This window comes from Tupaia chinensis, unplaced genomic scaffold (assembly GCF_000334495.1).
Source record: "Tupaia chinensis unplaced genomic scaffold, TupChi_1.0 Scaffold000362_1, whole genome shotgun sequence".
In the NCBI taxonomy this organism is placed as follows: Eukaryota; Metazoa; Chordata; class Mammalia; order Scandentia; family Tupaiidae; genus Tupaia; species Tupaia belangeri.
In genome coordinates, this window is record NW_006159859.1 from 2309120 (window position 1) to 2328506 (window position 19387).

At 38.1% G+C, this 19387-nt stretch overlaps 1 protein-coding gene across 3 annotated transcripts in view; it reads right to left on the reverse strand.

Moving 5' to 3' along the window:
- The window catches only part of PDE5A (phosphodiesterase 5A), a 132276-nt gene that overhangs the window by 86945 nt on the left and 25944 nt on the right, over nt 1-19387 (reverse strand). For all 3 annotated transcript variants that reach the window (XM_006153103.3, XM_027773672.1, XM_027773671.1), the window contains exon 3: nt 15393-15482. In XM_006153103.3, coding sequence (XP_006153165.1) covers nt 15393-15482 — 90 coding nt within the window. The remainder of the gene's footprint in view (nt 1-15392; nt 15483-19387) is intronic.

Genomic DNA, 19387 nt, shown 5'->3' on the forward strand with positions numbered 1-19387 from the left:
CCCTACAGAATGCTTCACATAAAGAACAGTCTATTATGTTGTCCCAGCCAAAACATAATTTTATCTCTAGGTGTTTTTCCTGCAAAGGGGAGATGGGTTGAAGCTAATATCTGGGAACTTGGATGCAGACATCTATCTCGCTAGCGAAACTCTTAGTTGCAGGTGTTACTAGCAAAACACTCGTGTCCTCCTCCACCTCGCTGTGCCAGGTAACATGCCATCAAGTAGGAAACAGTATTTGAAATCACTGGTAGCAGCTCTGGATTTTATTATCATATTATTAGATCCATAATTTGGGCTTCCAGAAACAAAAAGAGTAGATAATAGGTGGGTAGCTTTTCCGGTAGAACCACTAATAAAGATGAAGGAAAGTAAGGATCTCAAGTGAGAAAAATGCAGCCTTAGAATACAATGATGGGGGTGTGATGGTGTCTTTTAATAGATACTGGGAAACTTCCTTAACCTGACCACACCCCCTATTTCTGCATCTAAAATAGGGATGACAATACCCAATGGCAGTAATTCATTTCTAAGTGTCAGTAAGATGATCCCAGCCCTACTGCTATTTGGCTACCACACAGCCTTGGTGAAATTTCTATGTAAGGGCCCTTGGTTTGCTCACCATTGGTAGACAATGACTCTGGCTATCATTCTTCGTGGTGATAAAGAAACACTCTTGAAAAAGAATCACACTAAAAATTCTCAGGTAAACTAGATCATGGCAGGCCATAAGTATAGTTTAAATGTCACCTCCTCTATGAAGCATTCTGGGTAAGAGGAGGATTCCAAAATGATCACTAGCTCTGGCCCTGTGGACGTTCCTGGGCACTTGCCAAGGGACAAGCGCATGATGTGGTGATGGCGGAAAGCTCTCGTGAAGCATGTCCAACACGGAAGGAATGGGAATGGCAAACAAGGGCTAGGAACTCATTCAAAGACTTTTTATAATCAGAGAAGTGAGGTGGTCTCTGAAAGGAGAGGTGAGGTCCTGGGAGTGTTTTTATTGTTTTTTTTTTTTTTTCTTTGAGATGGAGAGATAGCAGGCTTTTTTTTTTTTTTTTTTTTTTTTCTTTGATGTGGAGAGATAGCAGCCTATGTTTATGCTTGTGATAGATTCGGTCGAGATGGAAACTGACGATGCTGGACACAGGGGGAACCTTTGCGCTGTGTCTTGGAGCAGGTGTGCTGCCATGAGATCTGGTATAGGGGAGAGGGAGAGACTGACCTTTGCTCTCTCAGGCAGTTCACCCCTCCAAGCAGAAGGGAAACAAGAGGAGGAGAGGATTTCAAAAAGTTCATGAAAAGGGGGAATTAAGGCATGAGTTTATTTGGGTGCAAAAAAATGTGAAATTCATGCATAGTTTTTTTCATAATATACTTTTTCCATAAATGTTTTGAGGGACTCTTGTCTATGAACTTGAATGCAGACGCCAAGGAAAGAGGTAAAGAAAGTTCTTGGTGGAACAACCCTTCTAACTGCTTGATGGAGGCCACCAAAATGCGGATAGGAGGCAGGGCTGAGATTTGAGAGGAGTACAGAAAGTACTGGATATAAAACAACACATCCTCCCAAAAAGAGCTAAATGTTGTTCTCCACAAACCAATTCTCCTTGCCATATGTTTTATTTTAGAGAATATCTCTACTCCCTCCTGTTGCAACTTATCCAAAACTCTAAAGTATTCTTGATTCTTCCTTTTCCCTTATTCCTCTATCAAAGTCACTGCTCAACCTCCCAACTAGAAGGGTAACAAATCCACTCCCTCTGCTCCCTCCTCCCTGACCGCAGATCATCTCTCCTCCAGATTATTGCAAAATCCTCCTTACCAACATCCCTGCCTCTACACATAATGCGCTCTTGTGTATGAACAAATACGGAAATTATTTAATTATCAAAATCTATCAAGTTGTCAACTTACATGACTCCTGGTTAGATATTAAACAAAGGAAACTGTTCACACGTAAGGCAATGGCTATATGTACCTTCAAATATTAATAACAGTGAAAGTTTCTTGGCTTAAAAAAATATCAGCCCCTTCTTTGCATGGTGTTGGAAGGCTCATTGCGATCTTGGCTCTGTGTGCCTGTGTGACCTCATATCCATGTCTGTCATCCCAGTTTATACTCAAGCAAACACTGAACCACAAAACAGACACATTCCCTTTGCCCTTGGTCCATGAAGGAAAACAATGGTGCAGAAAGATATAAAGACACAGGAATGAGCATCCCCTCTGGGGATTTAAAAGCAAAATGTTTCTATTACATGCCGAGTGTGACTTCATGCAGAACAGAAGTTGTGACCTAACACTCTCAGCCTGCTAAAAAGCCAATCATCTGCCACACCACCAAGAGGCAGAATCGTCCTCTTTTGTTCCCAAGTCTTCCTCTTTTACTTCTCCACTTTCTCTTTTGCCTTTGACTCAAGCCAATCTTGAACACCAATTCATGCTTTTTTTTTTTTTTTTTTTTTTTTTTTTTTTTTTTAATTTTGCCAAAGGGCACATGTGCTTCCTGGAGAGAGACAAAGAACAAGACAGGGAAAGTGAGAAAACGCCCCTCCCATGAGGAATGGTCCCACTACAATCCCTTCTCCATCTCTCCCTCCTTTCAGCATTTTGGGCATGCACACACACACACATGCTTAGCATGTTTCTCAAGACACCAGGTCCGGGACTCAAAACTGTGCTGTTGACCTATGGGATTCAGCCACCTTAACCACCAGGCAACAGGCTGGCCCACCACTTTTTAATAAACTCAGGCTATGTCACCTCTAGTAGTTTACATTATTTTTAGCACATGAAAAGTTGAGAAAAATAATTTTAAAATATTATTTTAATTAACATAGTACTTCCTTTATTGTTTGGCAATTTTAAAAAGAAGAGAACAATATACATTTCTATATTTTATGTAATAATTTGAACAGACTTCAAAGGTTTGTGAAAAAATAGAGTTAAAATATGAGTATATTTTGGTGCACAAATTTTCAAACTCCAAACACGATTTTTTCATAACATACATTTTTCATGAACTTTTTGAAGATGCTAATCTATTGGTACCACTTCTGATAAGTTTAAAATAGTTCCATAAACTCTGATACTCCTTGCTGTAAGAAGTGCACCCTGATACCCTCAGCTTGAGTCAAAATTCAAAGATTTGTTCTCGAAGGACATAACACCACAAAAATAATGGTGGTTGGGACCAGCAGTTGGCCTAATGGCTGTGTCGCTGGACTCCCATATAGTCACAGTTTGAGTCCCAGACTTGGTGGCTTAAACTTATGCCGGGTGCATGTACATGCATGGCCAAGATCCCAAGAGAATGGAGAAGGGACTGCGGCATGGCCATCCTCCCTGAGGGGTGATTTCTTGCTTTCTGTCACTCTGTTTCTCTCTATCTTTCTGGTGTGCTCACACACCCTATAGCAGAAATCTCTCAAAAAAAAAAAAAAAAATTCATGGCAGCTATGACTTTGGGGTCCAGATCACATGAGGAGCCACTGCTTCCTCCTTGCTCAGTCACTCTTGAGCTGCTCTCTCCGTTGACCTTGAGTGATGTAGAGAGAGGTCCATGTACTGAAAAACTGAGGGCTCCTGCCCCAGCCATACACAAGAGCCACCGTGGACATGGACATTCAAGCACATGGTGAGCAGCTCCCACCCACACCAGATTGTGCCCATGGAAAAAACCTGAGCCTGCCACCCTGAACCACAGACACTATGAGATAATGAATGTCAATTGTTCAACATCAAAATCACTAAGCTTAATGTAATCTGTTATGTTGCAAGAGGAATGAATATAGTACTCAGGATTATCAAATGATTTCTAATAATCAAATAGATTTGGAATTCTAAGTCCAGATTGTAGCAGGCCAGTTTAAAGTGTAGCAGGATGGCAGCCATTTTGAAGTTAAGAAAGACTCTAAAGAGAACAGCCTGGCCAAGTATTGTGTCATAGGGAGATCTATTTAGAAATGGTCAGATGACAAACCAGGAATGGGTATTTGAAGCAATCAGGATAATTAGCCAGGAGAAAGCAATGATTCTAATGACTGTGTTGAGGAATGATTTGCCTGTGCTTATATCTTGTACCTGTAAATACCAACAACACAGTGTGCTCTTCAAGACAGTTTGATGGTATTTATTGACTGTCTTCCTATAACTGGTGACTGAATAAACTCCTTCTCCAGACTGCCTCTCATTTCAAAAAGAAGCAACCAGACTTGGTCAGCTGGTAACAAGATCATTTTCAATTTCTTTCATTACCTTGAACAGATATTTTTAAAAATTCAAAATTTTTACAAGATCAGTATCTTGTTCTTTAAACTCAGCCTAGAATATTAATTTCTTTTTCTTTTTTTTTGGAGAGGTTTTTGCTAGAGGGTGTGTGTGCTCACCAGAAAGACAGAGAGAGACAGAGAGATAGAAAGGGAGAAATCACTCCCCAGGGGGGATGGCCACGCTGCAATCCCTTCTCCTCCATTCTCCTCTCGGGATCTTGGGCATGCATGCACATGCACTTGGTGTGAGTTTAAGCCACCGAGTCCGGGACTCAAACCGCAGTTGACTCCATGGGAGTCCGGCGATAGCCATTACGCCAACTGCTGGTCCTTAGAATATTAATTTCTATTCTTCAGTAAAAGAGAAATAAATAGGGATTTTTAGATGAGGGTTTAATGAGGACCACAGAGTATTTAACAGTTTTTAAAGCATGTTGCTTACATAATCTTAGTTCTTAATAGACAAACATAGATGTGTGTCTACATATTTAATGAAAGCAGCAAAGTTTCAATGACTTCCTTAATTCTGTAGAATGCATGAAAACACAAAAATTATTAAATAGTCAAAATACATCAGAAATCTAATTATGTGGCACTGGGTCAGACATTATTTTTCTGATTACCTATAACGGGTTCCAGACCTTAATACTCCTTATTTAGGACCTATGTAAAAAGTCCTCAAAATTTGGGGCCAGCATTTGGCATGGTGGTTAATGTGCTAAACTCCCACATGGCTGACTGCAATTTAGTCCCAGAGCTGGCAGCCTAATTGGAATTTTTTAAACAAGAAACTTTATTTAATATGAATAAATATAGGTTCATTCATCCCTTCTTCTCCTGGATCAGTAGTGTAAAATCAGGGATTTAGCCTATTTACACTGCTGTTCAACTGCTGCTCTTAAGAAATATGTTTTTTTTTTTTTCCTTAGTAAAATAGTTGCCATCTTTGTAAAGCACACTTGATTATTTTAAGTGACAATGTGGAAAAGGAAAAGAAAGGATCTTCACCATCACTGCATCAAGTCCAGAACAAACAGAAACCTTGCTGGGCACTTTAGTTTTGTCTTTAAAACAAAGCTCAGGGAAGACTATTGCTGGGGAATATACAATTCAGAAGCTTGAAAAACTCATTAACTAGCCAATTTTTAAGACTAAAATAGATCCAGATCAACTCACAGTCTGGTATTACATTCTGTTTATTTTTTTGTAGCTATATTTTTGTTTATTGTGACAGAATTGAAGGATTGCACATAAAGCTGGAAAGTTTATTCGTATCAACTCCGAATGTACTTGTCAAATTTGAGAACACTCCAGTCAGTTCTGTGAGCAGAACTCAGGCAAAGATCTCTTTTGCTTCTGCCCTCCCAGAGATCAAGCATCTATCACCAGGGAATTTATGAACGTCCTCCCTAAGGCTGTGAGAAACAGCCAGGACGGCGTCGCCTTTCATCCTTAGCAATTTCTCCAGCTCGCCAATCTACCTGTCTTTCCTTTGAACTTGTGTATTGAATTCTGGACTCATGCAACATTTACCTGGTTATCAATACAGGGTATTTTTGGTATATAAGATCTATTTCTCCAAATTGACAAAAAATAAATTCAAAGCAAGTATCTTCCTACCTTTACTGTTTTTTTTTTCTTTTTTTGTTTTTTAATATTCTTACTGACCAGATCAGTGTTCCACATATTGCAGGGATTCAGTAGTTATCAAAACAAGAAAATGGAGGGGAAATAATGAGAGTACTTTTAAATATAGGATAGAGTCATCAAGCATAAAATCTAGAAAACATCTACTTTTCTATATTGCAATTGGAATCACACATCTGATTCCACATAAAAATTTTATGGTGATGGGTCAAGCTGTGACATAGTGGTTAAGGTGCTGGACTCTCACTTGGTCAACTGTGGTTTGAGTTCTAGACTTGGCAGCTTGAAACTCACATTGGGCGTCTGATTGTGATGTGGTCATCCTCCTTGCAGGGTGATTTCTTGCTTTCTGTCTCTCTGTGTCTCTCACGAGCACACGAGTCCTATAGGAAGCATCTCTCAGGAGAAAAAAAAAATGAGTTGTTACTTTAAAAAAATAGCTTTTTTTTTTTTCTTAAGAGAGAGATTTTTGCTATACGGCATGTGTGCTCGCTGGAGAGACAGAGGGACAGAAAGTGAGAAATCACCCCCAGCGGGGATGGACACTCTGCAATCCCTTCTCCTCCATTCTCCTCTCAGGATCTTGGGTACACATGCACACAAGCCCGGCATGAATTTTAAGCCACCGGGTCCAGGACTGAAACCATGGTCAACTATGTGGGAGTCCAGTGATGTAATAATCATTTCACCATCTGTTGGTACCAAAAAAAAAATGTGTTTTATTTATTTATTTATTTTAATGCAGAGAATCTACACATGCACACGAGGAGAGAGAAAGCAATCCCAGCCCCTCTAATCTCTCTAGAAGGACCTAGTCAGGCCACTACCTTGTTAAATCTACCCAGGCGCCAACTTATGGTATGGTGGTTGAGGTGACTAGATCTCACATGGCTGACTGCATGAGTCAGACCCAGGGCTTGAGAAACCCTCAAAGTGTGTGTGTGTGTGCACGCACGTGCAAAACCTGAATTGCAGTGCAGTCATTCCCCAAAGGTGGATCTTTCTCTGTTTCTCTCTGGTGAGTGCCTTTGCTCTCTGGCAAAAAAAAATTTAAAATAACACTACAAGTTGATCTTTGTGCAAAAAATTTTTGAAATCTATGTATAGTTTTTTCAAAATATGCATTTTCCATGAAGCTTTTGAATATCCCTCATATATCAAGTAAGATCAAATAAAAATTAAGATGATAAAATAAAAATAGAAAAATTCCGAGTTGGATTTCTACTTTAATAAACTGAGTTGGCATTCAACCATGGTGTTTCAGCCTAGCCTATTAAGGGAAATAATCTCAAGTTAAGATCAGTAAGATATTTTCACAGAACTTGCATTATTTCATAATAGCCTGTCTTTTACACCCTACTTCTTCCTCTACAAATGACCTACAGAGTAAAAGAAAAAAACAAGTAGGCCCGGTGACACACAGGGTTCTGAGTAAGAGTTCACATCTAGGGTTGGTTCCATTGGCACAACTCCTATAAATACAAAAGAAAACTCATGTCCATGTCATAATGGGCAATACTTCAGTGGAGGGCAGTATTTTAGAAACAGGTCAGATGAGCTAGAAAGCAAGGGTCGAATATCCCTGCACTTCATTACTAAATATAAAAGAATTCTGTCTGGCTATAGAAATAACTAATGAAAGTGACAAAAATAAAAACTAGTCCAAGTACCCAAGTCTGAAAAAAATCCAGAGTGAAGTTTGAAAAAAATGTAACAGCAGCCCTAAAAATTTGTTGTAATGTTTTTTCAGTATGCTCTATGTGAGTACCATGGTTCTTCTCTGGAGCATACTGGTCCAGACTAATATAAAACATACTCTTGTGGGACCAGCAATTGGCATAATGGCTATGTTGCTGGACTCCCACATAGTCAACTGTGATTCGAGTTCCGGACCTGGTGGCTTAAACTCATGCTGGGCACATGTGCATGCGTACCCAAGATCCTGAGAAGAGACTGGAGAAGAAGGGATTGTGATATGGTCATCCCCCCTGCAGGGTGATTTCTCACTTTCTGTCTCTCTGTCTCTGTCTTTCTGGCGAGTGCACGCACACTATAGCAAAAACCTCTAAAAACAAACAAATGAGAAAACAAACAATAAAAACATACTCTTGTAACTCTTATCCCTCATAAAAACTTCTTGCTCCCTTAACATGGAGTGAAGTGAGCCAGACTTTGAAAGATACACATTGTATATCCCCACTCAATTTTTACTGAGTGTATGTACTTTACGGAGGGTTGAGAGATCTGAAGATGTGATGGGAAAGAGGATGAGTGTGGATGCCAGTGACAGTGTGGGGAGAAAGTGGTTGGTAGAGAGTGGGCGGTGGAGAGTGGACGTGAGGAAAAAAAGGAAAAAGAAAAATAAAAAGAGAAAATTAGGACAGTTATGAAAGTTCAAATGCAAATATATTTTGAAGACTATAAATGATAAATTTATGTTTCTAAGAGAAAAACAAATCAAAATATTTTTTTAGTATCATCTGTTAATAGTTCACAATAGTGTGTATCTGTTCATTTATCTGTCATCATAAGAGCACTTTGCCTTTAAAAAGGCCAAAATGTTTACACTCTTTTGTGAAATTGTAGTTTATCATCAATTTATATCTGTAAGCTATTATTATAAATGTCTCCTGTATTTTTGGTACATACCATATTATACTTTGAAGCTTGTATCTGTGAAATTTCAACTGAAATATATTAGTCAATGTTTTATGAATGAACTGAATATAGTTTTTGTTGAAAAAAAAAACAAACTTCCTTATGGAGTTCTCTTTGAGGCACTATAGATAATGTGACTCTGATTCCATCTTCTTACTCTTTCTCATATTAAAGAGTCTGTCTGAAGAGTGGTTTGCACACCAATGTGAAGGGTCATCAAAATACAGCCAAGTCTCTTTGTCACCACCTTCCAGGCCTCTTTCCATATGGGGCCTCATTAAGCACATTGGTAAACCTCCCATCCCCACCCCAATACAGTCTCCATGATTTAAACATTTACTGCAGGCTCAAATACAGTACAGACATCAGCCGAGGCCAAATTTTAGGAAATGCTCTTTCCCATTCTGTGGTCCTGTGGTCAGACTGCACAGGTTTGAATCTCAGCGTTACTGGTTGGTTTTTAGTTATGTGACTTTTTTATGTTTTTTTTTTTTTTTAATTTCAAGAAAAGCAGTTTTAGCTTTAATAAACCAAAATTAAAAAAATGTTTAGAATAATTTGCTTCAGACTTAAAGCCAGGAAAAAGGTTAGGATTCTGTCCAAACAGTAGGTAGATACTAAAAACTCAAAAAATAGATATGGACAGAGCTAAAATCTAGTAACGAGTGCACTGTAATTTTCTTTTGGAACATTTTTTTCTCTCTACATTCCCCTTTTTACCAAAGAGGCATGTGGCTTTAAGCAAATTCTCCAAGTGGCCTGTGACTCAGTTTCTTCATCTGTTCAGAGTAAATAAAATAATGACTACCGCCTGTGTTGTTACGAAGATGAATGATTTACTATTTGCCCAGTATTGAGAACAGTTTCCATGGAATTTTCTTAATAAGTATGACTTACGTTTACTGTCTCCTGCACACAAGTCTATATTTCCAAAGTCTATCAAAGTGCACTCCAAACTCCTCCCTCTACCCCCTCATGTATGGGTTGAGTTGGTTCTTCTCTCCTCCTTTTACATTCTTTTTATTTTTTTTGTCTTTATTCATTTTCTCTTTTCAGTAGGTCTTTGACCTACTATTATTAACCTCCTCAAGCCTATCCAGTTTCTTTTTTGTTTGTTTCACTTTGGGGATGAGCCCCATTCTCTTGGAAGAAGATAGAGGGAGGTCGGCCCATGGTGTGGTGGTTTAAGTTAACTGATCCCCCTTGGCTAGCTGCACAGTTCCGAACCTGGAGGACTGAGAAATAGGCTGGCTGTGTGTGCAGGAACTTCTCAAGAAGGGGTAAGTGAAGAGCTTGGATATTTTAGGGAACCTTAAAAATCATCCTTAATTTTCTAACCTATGTTACAGTTCAGACTTTGGTATTCAATATTCAAGCTCTTTCAAGCAGCTTTCCAGAATTGGAACTTATACCCAAAACAAACTAGGTCACCACAAGGTACCTGGACATTTTGTAAACAATCAGCAAATGGTTATTCAATAACCACATTTCATTTTTGGTCCCCTGGTGATTAGCTGGAATGTGAATTGGCTTACAAGATGTAGCTGGACTTAAACAAAGAGAAGACACAAGTTCATTTTGCCTCACTTAAGAGGAAAAACAGTGAGAAGTATTATTCTTTTTATGATTAAAGTTTGTTAGAGGATAATAAATAGGTCAGGGGAACTGTGGGTTATCATTTGGCCTCAGCTGTGTGATTAGTACAGGAGAAGGCTGAAGACCTCCTCCTACAACTCTCTCATTCTGTGTTTCTCTTATAAGCCTGTTAGTTCTATGTCTCCTTTAAAAAATACCTGAAAAAAAAATACTTGACATTTACTGATCACTTTTACTGTGCCAGCAACTACAGTGGAGCCTTGCCATGCATACATTTCAACTTCCCAATAACTCTTCAAAGCAGGTCCTTTTACCAACCTCTACTGAAACTCAAAGGGATTAACCAGCTCCATCCTGGTTCATCATCAAGTAAATGGTAAAGATGGAATTCAAGCCTTGAGCTAGCAACTAAACAAAAAGTTCCAAAAGCCTTACTACAACTTTCCATTTGATCAAAAATTTCATGAAGGGGCTTGCAGGTAGAGTGGTGGTTAATGGTGCTGAACTTCCACATGGCCAACTGTGGTTCAAGTCCTGGACCTGGTGGCTTCCTTTCTCACTCCCCACCCCCTTTGTCTCTCTCTCTCTGGTCAAACTGGAAAATAATAACAATAAAGTTAAAATAAAATATTTCTAAAAAATAAAAGTAATTCATGAGAGAGAAAGAGTATGCCAAAAGCATGCCCACAAAAGCAAACAGGATCCTGAGTCTCTTTACACAAGTATACAAAGATCATTCTGAAAGTTATAAATTCCATCTCAGTGGCCTTGGTATTTGGTCAACCAAATTACATTCTTTTTTATATTGTTACAGCCATACTGAATTTATGTCTATTCTTCTGTTTCTCTTCATTCCTTTCCTCTGAAAAAGTCAATTCTCAGAGGAAATAATTTCAAGCTAGGCAGTGTAAACTTGGGAGAAAAGAGAGAAAAGGAAATGAGATAGAGATTAGGGAGGGTCAACAGAATGTTTAATAAGTTATTGTTTTGGAAATCTCTTGCATAAATTTAGTACATCTCCAGTGAAGTTAATGATGATTTTTTTTTAAATCTCATGAAATGTTTAATGTGAGTAAATATTTTTTTTTTTAAAGTGAGGAGTCCAAGCCTCTTATCAAATCATCACAGGGGAAAACAGAGATAGTAAGAGAAGATGCAGGAGCACAGAGAGCCTTGACGAATGTCAGGAGCCCAGTAGAAATCTCAGTGAGAACTTTGAATCATCTGGAACCCATGGCGGAAAGCACTTGAGTCATATCTGTAAGCATGTAGTGTGTTTTGGCTGAGAATGGGGTTGATTATTCATGGAATAAAATCCAAATCGTCTCCCAGGAGAACGACTGAAATTCAAATTTGATGTACCACATGTTGGGACGGATGTGGAGTAACTGGAACTCTCATTCATTGCTGGTAAGAATGCAGTATGTAGAACCATCTAGGAAAGACATGGAAGTCTCATCAAATTAAATGTACACCTACCATGTGACCCAGTACTTACTCCCTATATCTTTATCCAAGAAAAAGAAAACGAGCTCACACAAAGACCTGTATGCAAATACTGATGGCAGCTTTTTCCATAATAGACAAAAACTGGAATCAACTACAATGTCTATCAGCTAGTGAGTTGCTGAACTTATTATGGTATGTTCATACCATGGAATAAATCACTGATCTATAAAGAGAGACTATGGATACACATAACAACACAGATGAATCTTGCAAGCATCATTGCTAAGTGAGAGAAAAGGTTGTCAGGAAAGTTATGGCATATTTTTCCATGCAAAAATGACTTTCCCAATGACCCAAAAGATGTAAAAAGACCATGTACTATGCAATTGCATTTATATGACATTCTAGAAAACACAAAACCAGAACCAGCAGATGGCATAATGTTTACATTGCTGGACTCTTAAGCAGTTGACTGTGGTTTGAGTCCCAGACCTGGTGGCTTAAAACTTACACCAGACATGTGTGCACATGCCCAAAATCCCGAGTGGAGAATGGAGGAAAAGGGATTGCAGCATGGCTGTCCCTGGGGAGGTGATTTCTACCTTTCTGTCGCTGTCTCTCTCTGTCTCTCCAGTGAGCGCATGCACCCTATAGCAAAAATCTCTCTTTAAAAAAAGGCAAAACCATAATGACAAAAAGTAAGTTAGTGATTGTCAAGGGCTGTGACTGACAGAAGAGCTTTTCTGGAGCAGTGCAGTAAAATCTCTGCAGTGACAGAAATACTCTACATCTGCTTTTTAAAAAAATAATTATTTTATTTATTATTATTATTTCTTAATTCGACCAGAGAGACACAAGGAGAAAGGGAAGGAAAGTGAGAAAGCAAGCCTCCAGGTCTGGGACTTGATTTGTGGGTGGCCATGTGGGAGTCCAGAACCTTAACCACATGCTACCTGCCAGCCCCCAATACTCTGTGCTTGATTACTGTGGTGACTACATGACTATACATACATTTGTCCAAGCTCATCAAAGTGTACACTTGAATGAGTTTTACTCATGTAAATGCTATCTTAGTGCAGCTGGGATTTTTTGTTGTTGTTGTTCATTTGTTTGCTTAATGTAAATCATGCTCACTGGAGGAAAAACATCATCCTGAAGATTCTTTCTTACAGAAGGCGCAGACCCTCACTCTAGTCCCCTTTGCTCTCCTGATGATTTGCTGCACATTCTCATGTGTCCTCCTGCTGCTGGGGTGATGTTCACACTCTCTAGACAGAAAGGTTTAATCAGAGCATGACTTGAGCTGAATCCTCTTGTTAGTACAAAACTTGTTTTGGGGCCACCATTCATTCATTCATTCATTCATTCATTTATTTATCTATTTATTTATTTATTTATTTGGAGAGGTTTTTGCTGTAGGGTACATGTGCTTACCAGAAAGACAGAGAGACAGAGAGACAGAAAGCGAGAAATTACCCCCCCAAGGGGGAAGGCCACGCCGCAATCCCTTCTCCTCTCGAGATCTTGGGCACACACACACATGTGCCCTGCGTGAGTTTAAGCCACTGGGTCCAGGACTTGAACCATGGTCAACTACATGGGAGTCCAGCGACAGAGCCATTATGCTAACTGCTGGTCCCGGGACCACGATTTTAAAGTACACTTACTAACTAAAAGTCGAATATCATCTTCCAGCTGCACACAATCATAGTCCGTGTTTTAAAACTAGGTCTGACTGATAAGATTTGAGTCATGTTTGAGTTCAGATAAATTACAAATAATTTCTTTAGTAAAACAATGTCCCACATATCACAAAAGAACATATTTTTTATTTGCTCTATCTGGAAGCCCTATTGATAGCACTATAATCATCAGTCCAGGCAATGCCTTCATAATTTTTTCATTCACATACTCAGTTGATTAATGAATTCATTAATTAATCACATAATCATAATATTTCTGCAGGTATTTTTAGTAACTACTGCTGAAACTATCCTCTGAAGAACCCACGTAGCTACTCAAAGGCGCTGAGAACTTGCTTTAGACTACTGAGAAATAATCAGCCTAGGGCCTTGTTAACCAAATTGTGATCTGCAGACCAGGACATCATCAACTTGGTCCTTGTTAGAAAAAGAATCCCAGGTCCTACCTAGACACACAGAATTCAGAATCGGTGTTTTAACAAGATCCCCAGGTAATTCTTATGCACAATAAAGTTTTAGAGACACTGATTTAGAAAGTTTGCTTTCAGAAAAATTCCCAGGGCAATGATATGCAGGATGGATTGAAGGGAGGTGGACTACAAATAGAGACAGCTCTTACAAGAACATTTAAAAAGCTCAGGGATTACTCTAAGATCTGAAATATGATGTAGGTAAAGGGAATGAAAAGAAAGGAATTGAAATGAGACACATGAATGGAAAATAAATCTAAGGGGCTTGGTAACAGACTGAGAGAGGAGGGAAAAGAAGGACATAAGATTTGAATATAAATCAAGTGGAAGTATCAAGGACTAAGGTGACTGGGAGAGGTTCTTGACCTTGGCTAAGAACTGTGATCACTAGGGAGATTTAAAAAATGGTATCTGGGTCCCCTAGCCTTCCCCAGACCTGGAGGTTCTGATTTAAGGTGAAGCTTGGGCATTAGATTTGTAAAGGCTCCACACAAAGAGCTGGTAAGACATCATTTCTGGATGTGTCTGTGAGGTTATTTCTGGAAGTGATTGGCACTTGTATCAATGCACCACAGAAAGCAGAGCTATCGTCTGCTTTCGTCACCAAGGTTGGAAGCCCCATCCAGTCCCATGAGTATTTGGATAAAACAAACAGGGAGAGGATGAGCAAATTCAGCCTCTCTTCTGGAGCTGAAATATCCATTTTTACTCACCCTTGGCTATTAGGCTTTCAGGCCTGTGGACTCTGGGACTCACACCAGCAGCCCATCAGGTTTTCAGACCCTAGAACTCAGACTGAATTACACCACTGGCTTTCCTGGTTCTACCTTGAAGACAAGAGATTAGAGTCTTCCTGGCCTTCATACTTGTGTGAGTCTTTTCCCATAATGACTCCTCTCTTAGAAATCTTCAAATCTCCTCTAGAGATTCTGTTTCTCTGGAGAATCCTGACTAATACAATCAGTGTTCTTTTAGAAGTCCTCAGTTGGTTGTAAAGTGCAGGCAGAATTGAGGATGCCCAACTGAAACAATTAGTTTAGCTGATAATTTATCATTGATTTCTTTTTTTCAAATAAACGAAAAATGAAAGGGAGTTCAGCATGAAGAGAAGAATTCAAATGCAGTGAGGTGAAATATAAGCCAACACATTTTCATTTGCTTGTTATAATTTTATGTTGAAAGTTACACAATTGGAATTAGAACCTCAATTTGAATCAGAATCACCTGGTAACCATTGCAATTGGATGACCATTTAAAATGAATTATGCAGATACTTCAACTATAATACGAAATAAAGTCATTTCAATCACAGCTATAATTCTATACCGTAAAATAGAAAAGGCCCTCAGGTGAAGAGAAGAGGTAGGAAATGCCATGTACAATGTATTTCTAAAGTCAAAGGTCACAGTAACCCTATGAGTCAACCCTATCACTAATGTCTAAATAAAAAATACCAAGAGAAACATTTAAGTACTTTATAGCAAACTTGTCACTATAGTATTATTTCATATATGTGCAAAGTATAAAAATAATAGTATTTTTAAAGAAGAAAAAAATTTCCAAATGCCCTTTCATGAAATGGAAAATTGGCTTACCTCTTCTCTATGATTCTTAATTGGCATACAAAGAATACTTTGTGTCTTGTAGCCTGTAATTTGGTCAACTTCTGCATTGAACCGAGGGTCCTAGTAAGGAAAAAGAAATTCAATTTAATGATGACCTGTTCAAAGACTGATTTAATTTTTCTGATTTATTAGATCAGAGAAATCTAACCTTCAACTTACCTTGTTAGTCAGAGTAACAATTTTATCGTCATGAAAGACATTAAATCATGTAAGTACGTATCATTTTAGACAAAGATGAATTCAAGATTTTTTTGCAGCTAGTATTTATGAAAGACAAAAAAAAATACAGATATGTACAAATATTCAGGAATAAAGACAATTCTAAATGTTAACCACTTGAGATAGCCTTACTCAAATTCAAGGAAAAGTGGTAATATAATGCAATCAATCTATCTCCCACTTCCTCATCTAATGAAAACCACCTCTTCTCTTAAACCACTTTTTATTTTATTTTATTTTTTAATCTACATTTAATCATTGCATGTTTTTAATAGCATGTGATGTGAGTTCTCAAAGCATAAATGCATTGCATGTCAAGGAAGTTGAAGATATTACTGTATTCAATAACTTTTCATTCTTGTGTCTGTTAAATGTTCTTATTTTCCCCCCAAAAAAATCTCCAATCAAACTTTCTAGTAAATGACTTTACTTCACTTATCATGGCTGCTTATAAATTGGGTTGCTGGAAAAGTCATGTGTATGTTTGCATAGAAAAACATAAAAAACATATCATGACTTTTCCAACAACCTAGTATTTCCTCAGTAGTCTGTACTTATATCTTGGATATTTATTAAGAAATAAATTTAGGGGGGTTATGTATAAAAAGGATACATGGACCCAAATTCAAAAAAAATTCATCTTTTGAATGTCTCCTTTTAAAGAACACACATGCACATTTAATAACCACAAAGAGCTTTTGAAAGGTATAAAAGTTTTGAATGTGGTTTAAAGAAAGAAAGGTAAAATATAATATTCGGTTAAAATTTAGACTAGAAAGGCCAAAACTTAAGCTGTAAACTTCATGAGGTCATCTTTGGGAGGAGGAAGATCATTACTATGTCCCTAGTACTTAACACAGGAGTACAAAAGCATTTGTTAAATAAATTAAGGAATTCTTTACAAATGAGAACATAGTTATCAAATGTGACAATCTTTAGCTTATTATCATTTAAGTCCTGTCTATAGGAGGAAATCAAAGAAGAGGAAATTGGTAATTCAATAGATACTTCCAGGGCCAGCATGTGGTGTGGTGGTTAAGGTACTAGTCTCCCACGTGGCTGACCCCGGTTCAAGTCGCTGACAGGTGACTTGAAAATCACACTGGGTGTGTGAGCATGCATGTCCCAAATCCCAGGGGTAGAATGGAGGAGAAAGAATTGCTGCATGACCTATTCCCCAGAGGGGATAATTTTTCACTTTCTCTCTCACCATATCTCTGTTTTTGGTAAGTGTACACACTCTATGGCAAAAACCTTAAAAAAAAAGTTACTTCCAAAAAACAAAGAAGCAAGTAGAACTATTATCCATGTACACAATAAAATGTAACATTCCTTGTCAAATAAGATAAACATGTCTACATCCTTAATTTGATTTATTACATACTGTATACCTGCTTCGAAAACACCAAACTATACCCCACAAAGATGTATGATTATATGTAAACCAGAAATCACAATAAAAAAGAAAAAGAACACACACAATCACATGAGGTAAGATTAGAATGGAAAGAAACATTCCAGAACAGAAACATCTGAATGAATGTTGTTCCCTTCAAAGCAATAGCCTGGGGAAGTTACATGGATGACCTAATTATAGCCTCGCTGCTCCAAAACTCTGCATTTGGAATTCCCTTTAGAGAATATGGAGTATCCACACTGGAAAATCCTCATCTCTTGAAGGTCATTTTTTTTTCCTTTTTTTTAAATTAGTATAAAGTCGTACAAAGCCAAAGCTATGAATGAACGAGGTGACTACACTAGATTTCCTCAATTGGGGTCAGAAATGAGGCCAATTTTCTCCTGAGAGAGCCAAACTAGGTTTTAAAGGTATTTTCAAAAGAAAAGTTATGAAATGGTGGAAAATCAGTATAAATATTTTATATTACACACACTATCACATTTTTACTTTTTCTGCAAACACACTCTAAGTTGTATTAATTGAGATGCAGAGAAAACATTAGCTGAGGATTTCTAACAAAAATCATTCTTATTTTATCTTTAGATATCACAAAGTATTTAAAGAATAGATACTGTTGTTGACTGAAAAAAGTGGAAAACCCATGAGAGGGAATTATTTTACAAACTAATAAAATGTGAAGAATAAAAATGCATCCTTAACTATGATTTTGTTCATGAATATTTGAATGATAAGACAAATAGTTTATAAAGAAGATTTAAGCTAACTATAATCAAAGCAATAGCATTTGATAGATGGGAATTAGAAGGACTTTCACATTTTTTTGTGTCTATTGTTGTTTAATATCAACATCTTTCCTGGATTTCACTCTTCAGTGATATGGGTGGGAGTGACAGCCTTGAAATTCACTTTTCTAAACTCCCAGCATCTCAGTTTTCCTTTCATTATACACTCTATGCAAATGCCTGCAAAGTGGTATGGACTTATCAGAAAGGCACAAGAGTCAGCAAATCTGATATGTTCAGTTTTTGGAAAAGTCATGATGTATTTTTCTATGTTTCTTTTATGCAAAAATATATCGTGACTCAATAATTTGAGTATCAGAATAAAGATAATAGGATATCATAATTCACTATATAAAATAAAAATCCAGGCTAGCTCGATGGTACCATGGTAACATTCTCCTTAAGCAATGCTGGATCAACATGGAAGTTGGTGGGTTCAGTTCCCCAGTGCACCTATACACTCTGGGCTGGGAGGGCTGAGAAATCACAGCCTGAGACCCTGTCAAAGGTGCTTCTCTCTCTCTCTCTCTCTCTCTCTCTCTCTCTCTCTTTCTCTGAGCACACTTTAAAAAAAATCCATGTGGGACCAGCAGGTGGCATAATGGCTATGTCACTTGACTCCCACATAGTCAACTGCAGTTTGAGTCCTGGACCCGCTGGCTAGAAACTCACTCTGGGCACATATGCATGTGTGCCCAAAATCCTGAGAGACTGGAGGAGAAGGGATTGTGTAGTGGGCCAACCCCCTGGAGGGTGATTTCTCGCTTTCTGTCTCTCTGTCTCTCTCTGTCTCTCTCGCGAATGCACATGCTCTATAGCAAAAATCTCTCTCTAAAAAAAATTAAAGAAATAACATCCATATGTGCATACGGGTATAAATGAATGAATGAATAAGGGAAAAGGCAGAACTCTTCCTTCCATCAGAATGCCAGTGAGTAAATACACAGGTATGATGGAGTTAGAAAACCTGTAGATGGTAAAATTGGTTAAGTGTAGATTACTGAGGAACAGACATTTACACAGTCTCAAAGTATCTTTCCATAGGCTTCTTAGACCTTTATAGAAAGCTGGAGGAGAACACTTCCACCAAGTTCTCAAATTGAACATTGTCAGGCTGGGGTAAGATTACACTATGTACTGTATATGTAAGGAAAATACCATATACATGTAAATAGTTCTGACCATATGTATCTTCTCATGTAAGTGTTAATATCTTATCATCTTATTAATAAAAGTGTTACTATCTTCTTATTACTAATAAATGCTGGGCTGCATTCGAGGAAGCTGTATGAGTGGTCAGCTGTGTGAGGTATGTGTGACTGAATATCAATGTATGGGCATTTATCAACTGAGAGCCCTCTCAATGGTATTTGTGATCTAATGGAGAATCATTGGTCTAAGCTGTAGATATCTTCTTTTCTTTTCTTTTTATTGACAGAAGGTGAACGAGCTTGCCAGAGACAGAAAGAGAAAGGAAAGAGAATGGGAGAGTGGGGTTGGTACTCAAAATCCCAGTCAATCACACCTTTCCTCTATTTCTCCTT